Source organism: Balaenoptera musculus, chromosome X (genome assembly GCF_009873245.2).
Source record: "Balaenoptera musculus isolate JJ_BM4_2016_0621 chromosome X, mBalMus1.pri.v3, whole genome shotgun sequence".
Taxonomy (NCBI): Eukaryota; Metazoa; Chordata; class Mammalia; order Artiodactyla; family Balaenopteridae; genus Balaenoptera; species Balaenoptera musculus.
In genome coordinates, this window is record NC_045806.1 from 92281729 (window position 1) to 92294177 (window position 12449).

At 37.9% G+C, this 12449-nt stretch overlaps 1 protein-coding gene across 7 annotated transcripts in view; it reads right to left on the reverse strand.

Moving 5' to 3' along the window:
* ACSL4 (acyl-CoA synthetase long chain family member 4) overlaps positions 1-12449 on the reverse strand; it is a 76729-nt gene that overhangs the window by 27031 nt on the left and 37249 nt on the right. For 2 of the 7 annotated variants that reach the window (XM_036839423.1, XM_036839428.1), the window contains exons 3-9: positions 8746-9276; positions 8324-8501; positions 7816-7925; positions 7560-7698; positions 3435-3585; positions 3162-3285; positions 1052-1123 (exon numbers count right to left, since the gene is read on the reverse strand). In XM_036839423.1, the coding sequence (XP_036695318.1) occupies positions 1052-1123; positions 3162-3285; positions 3435-3585; positions 7560-7698; positions 7816-7925; positions 8324-8501; positions 8746-9096 (1125 nt within the window). In that variant the 5' untranslated portion in view covers positions 9097-9276. Of the gene's footprint in view, positions 1-1051; positions 1124-3161; positions 3286-3434; positions 3586-7559; positions 7699-7815; positions 7926-8323; positions 8502-8745; positions 9277-10443; positions 10541-12449 lie in introns of all 7 variants that reach the window. The other 5 variants (XM_036839427.1, XM_036839424.1, XM_036839426.1 and 2 more) reach the window with 5 other exon arrangements.

The window sequence follows — 12449 nt, forward strand, 5'->3', positions numbered from 1 at the left end:
ACCCACCTAGCAGAGTCTTAGGGGGGATTAAGTGAGATGATCCATCTAAAGCACTTTAGCACAGTGTCTAGAACATACTTAAGTACTATGCTACCTATTATTAGCATTTTATTATGCTTTTAATCAGAAGCCTCTCCTTTTAGTTTGTAAACTTGCTAAATTCTACAGCACCTCTAAACAAAAAAGCAACTGCTACTCTGATCTGTTCTAATTCTTTGGTTATTTGGTAATTTTGTAATTAGAAGCTAAAAAAAAATTTATCTTCCATCTGTAATTCTTAGAAAAAATTGGACTGAACACTTCATTGCATAATCGCAGGCTTTCCGTGTGCAAAAACAATTCTTTGAAAGATACTGGGATAAGATGTAAAGTCTGATCATGATACAAGCAGTAGTGATACTCACACTGGAGTTTCCGAAGCCTAAAGCGCTAGAATATATTGGATTATACAAGTTAGAAACACTGCGTTAAATATCTCATAATTTATCATTATAAGGCTATAAAATGTAACATCTTATTTTTATAAAAGGCAATATTTCACATAAGGATTTTGAATATCTAGAATTCAACTTTTTTGTCTGGGAGTTCTCTCAAATGACAGTTTCCTTAGTCTTTCTTAGCCACCATAAGGGTCAGGAGGCTTGGATTCTAGAATCAGCTCTGCCATGAACCAGCTCTGCAACCTTGGATACACTGCCCCAGTTCTCTAGGATGGCCTAGGTTGCCTCATTTTTGAATCAAGTGATTAAACAAAATGATCTTTAGAGTGTATTCTACCTTTAAAATATTATGACCAATTCTCAGACTAGGTAATTTGAGCTAGGTCAGTTTCATCACTTAATTTTCAAGAATTGGCAAACCCTAACAGGCATACACTTCAGAAGTTTGCCATTTCATCTTTTCCCAGTGCTTAGCTAAGATTTTAAGACACACGTTTTGCCATAATTTCCCCAAAGTAAAATTATTTTAAAATGTAGAAAAATACCTAAGAGTGTTACTTTTTTAAAAGTCCAAGTGCAGGCAGTGAATGACATAGACATTCTGTACTCACCGGGACAGCTGCCATGAGCGAAGGCTTCAGTACAGTACAGTCTCCTTTGCTTCCCTTTTTAATTTTGCTGGACTAGAGTAAAGAAAAAGTAAATAGGATCAAGGAAAGAAACCTTCAGCAGAAAACGTTATAATTCAAGTATTAACAAGAGCAAAGACAGACATTTTTTTTTAACATCTTTATTGGAGTATAATTGCTTTACAATGTTGTATTCGTTTCTGCTTTATAACAAAGTGAATCAGTTATACATATACATATATCCCCATATCTCTTCCCTCTTGCTTCTCCCTCCCACCCTCCCTATCCCACCCCTCTAGGTGGTCACAAAGCACCGAGCTGATGTCCCTGTGCTATGTAGATGCTTCCCACTAGCTATCTATTTTACATTTGGTAGTGTATATATGTCCATGCCACTCTCTCACTTTGTCACAGCTTACCCTTCCCCCTCCCCGTATCCTCAAGTCCATTCTCTAGTAGGTCTGCGTCTTTATTCCCATCTTGCCCCTAGGTTCTTCATGGCCATTTTTTTTTTTTTAGATTCCATGTATATGTGTTAGCATACGGTATTTGTTTTTCTCCTTCTGACTTCACTCTGTATGACAGACTCTAGGTCCATCCACCTCACTACAAATAACTCAATTTCGTTTCTTTTTATGGCTGAGTAATATTCCATTGTATATATGTGGCACATCTTCTTTATCCATTCATCTGTTGATGGACACTTAGGTTGCTTCCATGTCCTGGCTATTGTAGATAGAGCTGCAATGAATATTGTGGTACATGACTCCTTTTGAATTATGGTTTTCTCAGGATATATGCCCATTGGTGGGATTGCTGGGTCGTATGGTAGTTCTATTTTTAGTTTTTTAAGGAACCTCCATACTGTTCTCCATAGTGGCTGTATCAATTTACATTCCCACCAACAGTGCAAGAGGGTTCCCTTTTCTCCACACCTTCTCCAGCATTTGTTGTTTGTAGATTTTTTGATGATGGCCATTCTGACCGGTGTGAGATGACATCTCATTGTAGTTTTGATTTGCATTTCTCTAATGATTAATGATGTTGAGCATTCTTTCACGTGTTTGTTAGCAATCTGTATATCTTCTTTGGAGAAATGTCTATTTAGGTCTTCTGCCCATTTTTGGATTGGGTTGTTTGTTTCTTTGCTATTGAGCTGTATGAGCTGCTTGTAAATTTTGGAGATTGATCCTTTGTCAGTTGCTTCATCTGCAAATATTTTCTCCCATTCTGAGGGTTGTCTTTTGGTCTTGTTTATGGTTTCCTTTGCTGTGCAAAAGCTTTGAAGTTTCATTAGGTCCCATTTGTTTATTTTTGTTTTTATTTCCATTTCTCTAGGAGGTGGGTCAAAAAGGATCTTGCTGTGATTTATGTCATAGAGTGTTCTGCCTATGTTTTCCTCTAAGAGTTTGATAGTGTCTGGCCCTACATTTAGGGCAAAGACAGACATTTACACACGGAATTTGATCTCTACTGCTCTGTGAGTTATCTGTGCCAACTAACATAACCTACAAGTCTGAGGTATGAGTGCATTAGTGCTTTATGATGTAGATTATTTCTTCTAGCACATTTCAGCCTTTCTTAGAGGAGAAACTCTGATCCAGGATAAAAGAAAATGGAATATTTTGGTAAACTGAGCATTTTTATTAATAACATATCACACATAGCACAGACCATCCATTTTCAAACAAAAACAAAAACAAAAAGCAAAAAACTTCAACTAAGGTAGATAAAGCAGTAAAACAAGCCTGAAGATAATTTTAACTTTCTTTGATTAGCCAAAAGGCAAAGCCACATCTCAAAGTCACCACTATGAACATCAACTAACATCATACAGAAATACTAATTTGATAACATTTTGGTTGATAGAATACTGAAGACAATGGAAGTAATTATTTGTCTCAAAATAACTTTAAAATATGTAGATAAAGCAATGCTAACAAATCCTCAAGGTTATTTACTGCAGCTGCATACTTTTGCAGCCAAGGAGAAAGTTTTAGCTGAATTAAAATATCTCATGTTTTAGTAATCTATCCTCAGCCAAACACTGTAACTTAATATGGTCATGCCAATATACTGAAAAGCTTGTCACCTGGTCAGAGAGAGTAAGTGGAGAAGAATATCCAATCCTACAACCATAGGTAAAACAAGATATCTCTGCTGTCAGTTCTAGTACATGAGCCAAAGGCAGGTAGCCAATATATGTGTCCTTTGGTCTAAAACAAAGTAAGAGAAACATTTTAGCCATTCTTACAAAGACACTGTAACTTAGAAACATCAATGACCTTAGCGTTTTAATACAGACTAGAGAATGCCAAACATGAGCTCTGATTTCTAAGAAGAAAGTTGAATAATTCTCTCTTACCCCAGTCCAGGAATTCTCTCACACTGGCCTGTCATTCCAGCTATCAGATTGCTATGATGCATCATCACTCCCTTAGGTCGACCAGTAGAACCACTGGTATACATGACGATAGCCAAGTCCGAAGGAGTTGGTCTATTTGGAGGAACGCTTGCTAAATAAATGACAAAGCACCAAATTTTCTCTAGTTTACAAGTCAAATTGCTAAGCAAAGGTAAGATTTTTAGATTTTGCCGTAATGATAAACTATTTAAAACAAATACTCTCTACTGTTAATCACCAGGAAAATGGTTATCAAATTCTGGTTACCTGCAATGAGAATTTCAAACTCAATCTGGCCCATCTTCTGGATATTTAGCCTAATCCCTGTCTGTTCATGCCTCTCTGCACAGTGCTGTTTACAGGGCCTTGCTGTGGAAAGATATCTAAGATTTGGAGAATCAGGAAGATAAGAGTATTTTGTGTGAGCTCCTCAAGCCTCCGTTTTCTCATCTCTAAAATGAGACAGTTGGACTAGATTATGGTTCGTAACCACTAGTGGGCATGAGAATCACCTGTGGAACTTAAATAAAATACTATCTCTGGACCCTAGTTCTGAAAATTCTGATTCTGTATGTGTGACATGGATCAAAGGCTCCACAGGTGACACTCATACACAATCCTGACTGAAAACCACTGGACTTGATTTTTTTCAAGTTTTTCAAAAAATAATTTTATTTTAAAATAATTGAACCATGGATATTGAATTAGAGAACCATTATACATTTAACATATTTTTATTAGATTCCAAGTAGCAAGTAAAATCCAAAGGATATCAAACCAAAACGATAATGCCTACTGGTTTGATTGTTGCTTCTTGAAATCTATACAGGAAATCATTGTTTAAAAGTATTGAAAGTGCAGTGAGATTAAAATTATAGCAGGAGATCCTTTCTCTCTGCTACACACACACAGACACAGACACACACACACACACACACACACACATATGCTCACTCACTCCTGTAGTTAGAATACTTGGTATGTATCTGGATTGGGGATTCTTTTGCGTCTTCCAGAATTAGTGCTTTTTCCCCTATCAGGGCATACCATACTTTGATTCTTTTTAATCAAAATCAGACAGGAATTTTTGGAAACTAAGAAAAAGAGACAGTTTAAAGGGGTTTACAAGCCCTTCATTTCCTACCAAAGGTAATATCTAATCAGTTTCTAAACTTCGTTTCTTCTTGCCCTCTGTCTGCAGGTAGGAACGTTTAATCATCTTAAGGGTCCTGAGCCCCAGTGCCATCTCTGCTTACTGAATGATTGGGGGAGGGAAATAGAGAGGTCTTCCCAACAGATTACAGTCAGCCGTCTTGAGCAGGGATCTGCAGGCTTTCTTTGCAAAGGACCAGACAGTAAATATTTTAGGCTTGGAGGGTCATATGGTCTGTGCCAAAACTACCCAACTTTATTGCTGTAGGGTGAAAGGAAGCATAGGCAGTTGTTAAACAAATGGATGTGACTGTGTTCCAATCCAACTTCATTTAGAGAAACAGAGGCAGGCTGGAGCTTGTTAACCTGTCTGCTAGAGTTGTGCTTCTCAAACTATCTGCTGTGAGGACCCTTTTTTCCCCTAATAATTTACGGATGGGTGCATTTGTAAAATACAATAAAAATGAATTACTGGAACAACGAAGTTAAGAAGACATAACATAGAAGCTTAACATTTTTAGATGAAACAGGCAACAAATCACATTTCAATAAATATAATTAGAACAGTCATACACAGGGAAAAAGAATTAGAGAAACTATAAATGTTCCTTGAAAGTATCTTTCAGCCTACTAATAAAGAGAACTGCTATTACAAGACTTAACGTTTTTTGTCATTCCACAATACTAACTAAACAAAAAGTTGAGTGAAATTTCAATTCCCCGTTTATTAAGTGCCTACATGCACACTCTAAACAAACACTGTGTATGTATATATATATATGTGTGTCAATATTTTAAATTTTAACGTGACATGAATTTGCTTCCAGCTCTTAATCTATCTAGCCTAGGTTGGATGGACAAGAGTGCTGCCCACAAGAGATAATGTATATCTAAACTGTTCATATAGCTTTTTAATAGCTTTATTGAGGTATAATTGATAATATAAAGAACTGAATATATTAATGTGCACAATTTGATGACTGAAAGTAGACAAACATCCGTGATACAATCACCACAATCAGGGCAACAGGCGTGTCCATCACTTCCCTAAGTTTCCTTGTGTTCCTTTGTTGTTGCTGTTGTTGTTGTTTTTGATTTGATCTTTAAGGCGACATCAACTCTAAGATTCTAACATGCTAAGTTTTAAACAGCACACTGGGGCTTCCACTTTCAAGACAGTGTATTGTGCTAACCTAGTAATCTCCTTTCCTTTCTAGAACACACCAAAATAACCAAGAATCCCCAGGCATATGATCGCAATTAAATAAATAAAAGTTTAATAAGGTTGTTGGATTCTAAAAAATGAGTTTATACTCTGTATGATACTATAATGATGAAACATGTCAGTATACATTTGTCCAAACCCATAGGATGTGTAACACCAAGAGGAATCCCTAATGTAAACTATGGATTTGTGGTGATAATGATGTCAATGTAGGGTCATCAATTGTAACAAACATACCACTCTGGGATGCTGATAATGGGGGACGCTGTGCACATGTGCACCTTCCCCTCAGTTTTGCTGTGAACCTAAAACTGCTCTACAAAATAAACTTTTTTACAAATCAGTTTATAAAATGAATCACATTTCTATATACAAGTTAAAATAACCATTTTAAACGGTATGATTTAGTACTGAGATAACCAAAGATAAAGTTATACTTAAATGGGGTAATGTTAATGCTCCTTAAAGGTATCTACTGTCATAGTTTATAAATCAAGCAAACGGGGACTGCATCCTTCTTCTGATGACTGATGGAAGCGGCAGCAGTAGATATGTTAAGGTCTTCTCCGGCTAAGCACACCATGTGACACTTCACTTCCTGTCATCACCATAACAACTGTCTACTCAGGTGAAGTATCACCCCAAACATACGTGTCTTATTAACTGTAGAGATGAGTGGACTAGGTGGGACCTGTGGTCTATGATGCTCGGGCTCACACAAAATTATGAGGACCAATACCCCCCATAGTTTTGTGCCAACCAATCCCTACCAATCAGGACTTCCCAGTCAAGTTTACCACGATCTTGCAGGGTCAACCTGGTGTTGAGAGATAATTCTCCATGGGGCTCTTGAGTTTCTGTACATCTTGCGAGCAGAGGCACTGACTGTTCCAGACTGTCTTTGCAAGGATGACTGCACAGTGAACAGCCTTGGAAGACAGAGAAAGTGCTTCCCTGCAGAGCAAAGAGCAGGCATGTGCACTGTCCAGTACGATAAAGATAATATCTCTCCCCAGAGCAAAGGGCAGGCATACTTATGCCTGTGATAAAAGACTCGGATTACTCATCTAGTAGAGTATCGTGATCTTCTCATTAAACATGAGAAAGAAAAATATTTCAGTGGAGTATTTCATTTGCTCAACCCTCTGTCCTGATGACCAACTGACATTCTGATATAAGACACACTTAACTTGTTTCAAATGAAACACCAACTACCATATCAGTGGTAGAATAATCCAAGTATGGTTTTGGCAAACAGCTCTGCATCCTCTGAGACATGATGAAAATCAGTAGCATTAAGCATTTAAGAAAAAAAAAGTTTACTGAATGGAAGGCCTGAGATCTTTGCCTTACGTGAGTCCAGATTGGAAGGTTATAGTAGGTTTCTTTGAAAGAAGAAAAGTTTGGCAGCAACTGCCATAAGCCTCAACCATTTAGTACTATTTCAAATAGTGGTTACCTTTTTGAGGAGAAAGGGAGAGAAAAATCTTAGTCATATACGGTCTTGATAGTTTTTAAACATTTTTAAAGTTTTTTAAATCAGAGAACTTTGATTTTTTTTTTTAAATCAGAGAACTTTTTTTTTAAATCAGAGAACTGGTTTAAATCAGAGAACTTTACAGCTTTCACTTGCATTACTGCTTTTCCTAACCTACTGGAATAACAAGCCTTGAAGAGATTAATCAATTTGTTTTAACTGCTTTACTTACAGTATTCTGGCTTGGATCCCAACTCTTCTACTGATTGCATGCTGTGAATCTTAAATCCTTCAGGGTATTCTGCCTTATTGATCGTCTTATTATCCACATAAATGATATGTTTAACACAGTTAATATCCAACAATGCATTCTGTTGAGCAGAAAGAAAATCCAGTTATTAAATATAGGTATGCAATAAACTCAATTCTTGAACATTCTCCTATGCTGTCAAACACTACCATGAATTAAAAGAAAATTTCATACTTACCTTAAGTTTACTCTCCAGAAGTTCGACACTAGTAATCAGATAGGTAGCCTCAGATTCATTTAACCCGTGAACTACAGCTTCTCTGCCAAGTGTGGCATATAAAGTCACAACTACATAATAAAAAATGAACACAAAAGTTAAATGATAAACATTTCTTAGATATACTATTTAAGTCAACTTTTAATGACAGATATACTCACAGATGCAAAGACATTTTATAATCTAATTGGATTTCATAGTCTCTGCTATTACCCTTCAACCTTGCCTCAAACTTCCTGGTGGTTACAAATCTTTCTCACAAATTTTCGGGATTCTAACTTTTTAAACCTAAAGAAACCCAGAAATACTGGAAGTGCCACAAACTGGGCAAAAATCATCAGTCAATTCAGTTTCTCAAGGCCAATAGGTTCTGGCTGAACACTTGCTTGGAAAACAAGAGGATCTCAGGACAATTTCACATGTAAGCAAAGCCCACTCTCTCTCCCCTCCAAAAACACCAGGCACTTACGAGGAAAGTTGTACTTAAAGCAGGTCTGTGCTGCGATCATCCATTCAGCCCTGGTCTCACAGAAAATGGCAATAGTGCTCTTTGGCTTCAGTCCCAAGGCAGCGAGTCCACTACCAAAGTTATTCACTCTGCGGTTCACTTCGAGATAGTTCATCCATTTATAATTCCCAAGAATTAACTGTTAAAGTGAGACATTCTGTAATATTAGCATAGGTACTCAAACAAGCAACTAACATACTATTCAAAGTGTAGAACTCTAAAAATACCCTCAAGTGAATATACACAGATGCTGTGAGCACCTTCCGAGAATTAGTTACGGGCACTATGATGGAATGCCAGCATGTTTTAAATGCACTTGATTTACAATCAAGTAAAGTGTACCTTCCCCTTTAAAAACAATAGGAAGCACAAAAATGCTTTACCTTCTTAAAAACCTTTCCATTTGGCTGCATTTCATTTTCTTCACTTAGGATTTCCCTGGTCCCCAGGCTGTCCTTCTTCCCAAACTTGGATACGGCATGATCGAATAATTTATCCAGGGTGTCTACTCCAGGGATGTGTATGACAGCTAGTGAGTCGAAGTGCGTGACAGAGCGATACGGACTTCCAGGTTTGTCTGAGGTGGGCTTAGCTTTTATTCTCTTTGCCATAGCGTTTTTCTTCTTGGCATTGGTAAGAAAATACCACGGAATAAATACAAGGGCACTGTATACTGTTATTAACAAGTGGATAGGCAGCAAAATAATGGTGAGCACATTTTGCTTAAGTTTCATAGTGGCAAGGCTTCTAAAATGGTGTTTATTTCTTGTTATTCTTTGGCTTCAGAAAGCCTGATTTTGCTGAAGAAGGCAATAATGGAAGCGGTAGTAAGAGTAGCAGAAGAGTCAAGGCAGTTCAATTTTAATGATACAGATAAGAGTTAGTAATCTTTGGAAGCCGACAATAAAGTACACCTGTAGGTGAAGACAGTGAACCAGGCAGAGAGCAGGGAAAACAAAACAAAACAAAAACAAAACAAAAGAGTATTAACAAGTTGATAGACCATTGATTTAAATACTCAGGTCTTTATTAGTTTCTATAATTGATTTGATACAAGAAAGCGGAAATAACTGGTCTGAAAGACTGGCATTTTCCAGTTTGAATCATTACGGCCATAAATTTTAAATTTAATTTTTATAGGTTTTTAGGTATACTACACACCACTCTGTAAGTCAGTCGTGTAACACTTCTAGTGCCTATATGAGGGCAGGCATGTGGTATTTAAGTTTGGCTACACTTTGGGAGAGTAGTGAATGCCAATATTGAGGTTTCTCTTAAATATGTATATGTAAACTGGATAGCTCTAAATAGGATTCGGTTTTGTATCCAAAAGAGAGAAAAAATCCACCAATTTCGGTTTATTTCTCAAAGATCAACCCAGAAATATTATTCTGAGGTCTTCTTTAAGATAATTTCTTGGTAATGCTATTATTCACTACCTCCTATCCCCCAAATTGGAGCAATACAATCATAAAATCATTTCCTACCTGCCCACTTTGTGCTCAAAATTGCACCAGTTGCCTGGGAGTGGGAGTATTAAGTCCACAGTAGTGTAAGTCCTGGCCCTTACCCATTACGAGTTAACACTTGTGAGGCCATCAGCACACAAGATAGATCCAGTGTTTTTCAAACTTTGTTTGCAGGAGAAGGTGGCAGCGAAACCATTTCTTCAAATAAACGCTCATGCAGACTTCCCATATATAGACACTAAAGTGGAATTGCTCTGGCTGAAGCAGGGATTGGGGGTGCCCAGAGTCCCACCCTGGACTTCCTGGAACCCCACTCCCAAAGTGACCACTGGAGCCTTTCCGATGAAAAGCCTGTGGAAATACCTAAGTGCTACGGTGTGCAGTGCAAGCAATAAATGTGATAGCAGTTCAGAGCAAGTGCAAAATGGTCCGCAGTTACTAGGGGAGGCTTTGTGGAGATTAGACTTAAGCTGGACCTTATGTCGGGGATCTGGAAACAAAGGAGAAAGAATGGAGGTCATTCTGGGCTGGGGAACCACGTGATAAAAGATAAAGAGGTAGAAATGAAAAGACTTTGGGAGAGGAGAGACTGCCAAAAATAAGGACACTCACCTGAGTGGGGCACAGAGTACTTGCTGGCTAAACGGGCCACAGTAGTACAGGGTCTGACAAATCAGGCAAAGTAGTTTTGATTTGATTTGACAGGAAACTGCAGGTCAGAAAAAACAGTGCCAAATGGAAAGGAACTGCAGAAACGGCCTCAGGGAGAATAATGTCTCTCCAGCAGCCTGCCTTCAGCTGAGAAAGCTGTTTTGCAGAGTGGCAGTGTATTTCAACTACAAAAATTAAAATATTAGTTCACTTTGAGGAGACAAATTGAAGTGCATCCTTCTGCAACTCTTGTGGAAATGGACTACTGACCCCAAGAGAGTTGTGCGTTTTTACACCAACTACTATAAAATGGTAGCTTAATCCTTAATCCTGCCTCTGCTTTTGTTCATGTCCTTCAACTGAGTGTGGTGAAATGAGCAAGAAACTACAGGTGAAAAGACCTGGGTTTCAGACCCCATCTCTGTCACTGACTGGCTGTGTAACCTTGGGCAAAAAAAATCTGTCTGAGCTTAGGATCTGACTAGATCAGTAGCCCTTAACTTCCTAGAGGTGATGCGCCCCTTTCAGAATCCAATGAGAACTATGAACCGAGTTCCCCTCAGAAAGATATGCAAAATGGTATACACAAATTCAGGGGATTCCTGAGTTCCCTGGAATCCATCCTTGAACACCAAAGGGTGACACCACCCTTACACTAAAAATTTCTGGCCTAGATGATTTCCTGGGGCCCTTCCAACTTTAATTTTATGATTTATTATACCTAGAAATTGCTTTCTCAGTCTCTTTGACAAGTCTAACAATCCTCTCCTCCATCAGACGTTCCATGACTAACCAAATCCTCGATAATCTTTCCTTTTTCTAATTTCCCACATCACTTGAAATGTCTACCACTCATTCTGATCCTTGATTATACCATCATTTTTAAACATCTAAGCACCTAAGTATAGAGCACAGACCAGGAGTTCTCAACCCTATCAAACCCAACACCTCTTTGTTATAACAAATACTTTATAATATTCCTTTATACACCTAAAGGACAGTCACAGATGATAGTCTCAGATGATAGTCTACCTACACACACAATTTTTTAAAATAATTCTTTACTGGTAATATAAAGAAGTACTGAAAGGAAATCAATTCAAAATAAATACTTATTTCAATATGTAAATTATCAGGGACAATACCAGAAGTACCACCTCAGGCTCACCCTTGGGGCTGAAGAAGTAGAAGACAGCTTTTGAAGGGCTTACAATCTAGCTAGATTTAAACTGTATTGTACGTGTTCAGTCATTCATGTTGTTATATACACTTAATCTTTTAAACAGACTTGCCTTAAGTCTTGGAGGTAGGGAAACATCTACTTAACCTCATAGTACAGAGACACATACACATAAACACACACACACACACACACACACACACACATAGAGCACACAAGGCTCAAAGAACATTCAGGTAAAGAGAGATCAGAGAGGTCATTTAGTCCAGAAGTTTTCTAATTCTTTCTGGTGGTACTGGGGGCAGGGGGCGAGGCATGGCTCATTCATTTGAATAAAATCTTATGTGGATGTGAAAACACAAGTACAGATAAAAGCAAAAGGCAGAGTTGATTTGGTGGGGGCACACTGGAACCTCCATTTCAGCTCAATATTTGAGCTGCTGATATTGTCTAATCTTTCATCTCAAAGAGAAGCAAATGTGTGACAGTACAAACTGTAACCAAGGCCTGTCCCCAAGTCTGGTGCTCTTTCAAGCTCCCCAGCCAGGCTCTGCCCAGTTCTGCCTATCATCTAAAAATCCTTCCTTATCAAAGGTTTTCCAGTGTTACATCCAGCCTATTGATAAATTCATTAAAAAAAAAAAGATCTGAACTCCTACTATGTGTAAGTTTTGAGCACTTAACACAAAGATGAGTAAAACATGCTCTCAATCCTTTATATGCACGTGTGCATGTACATATGTGTCCATATGTATGGTAGGGTGCAGGGAGATGAGTTCACAAATAT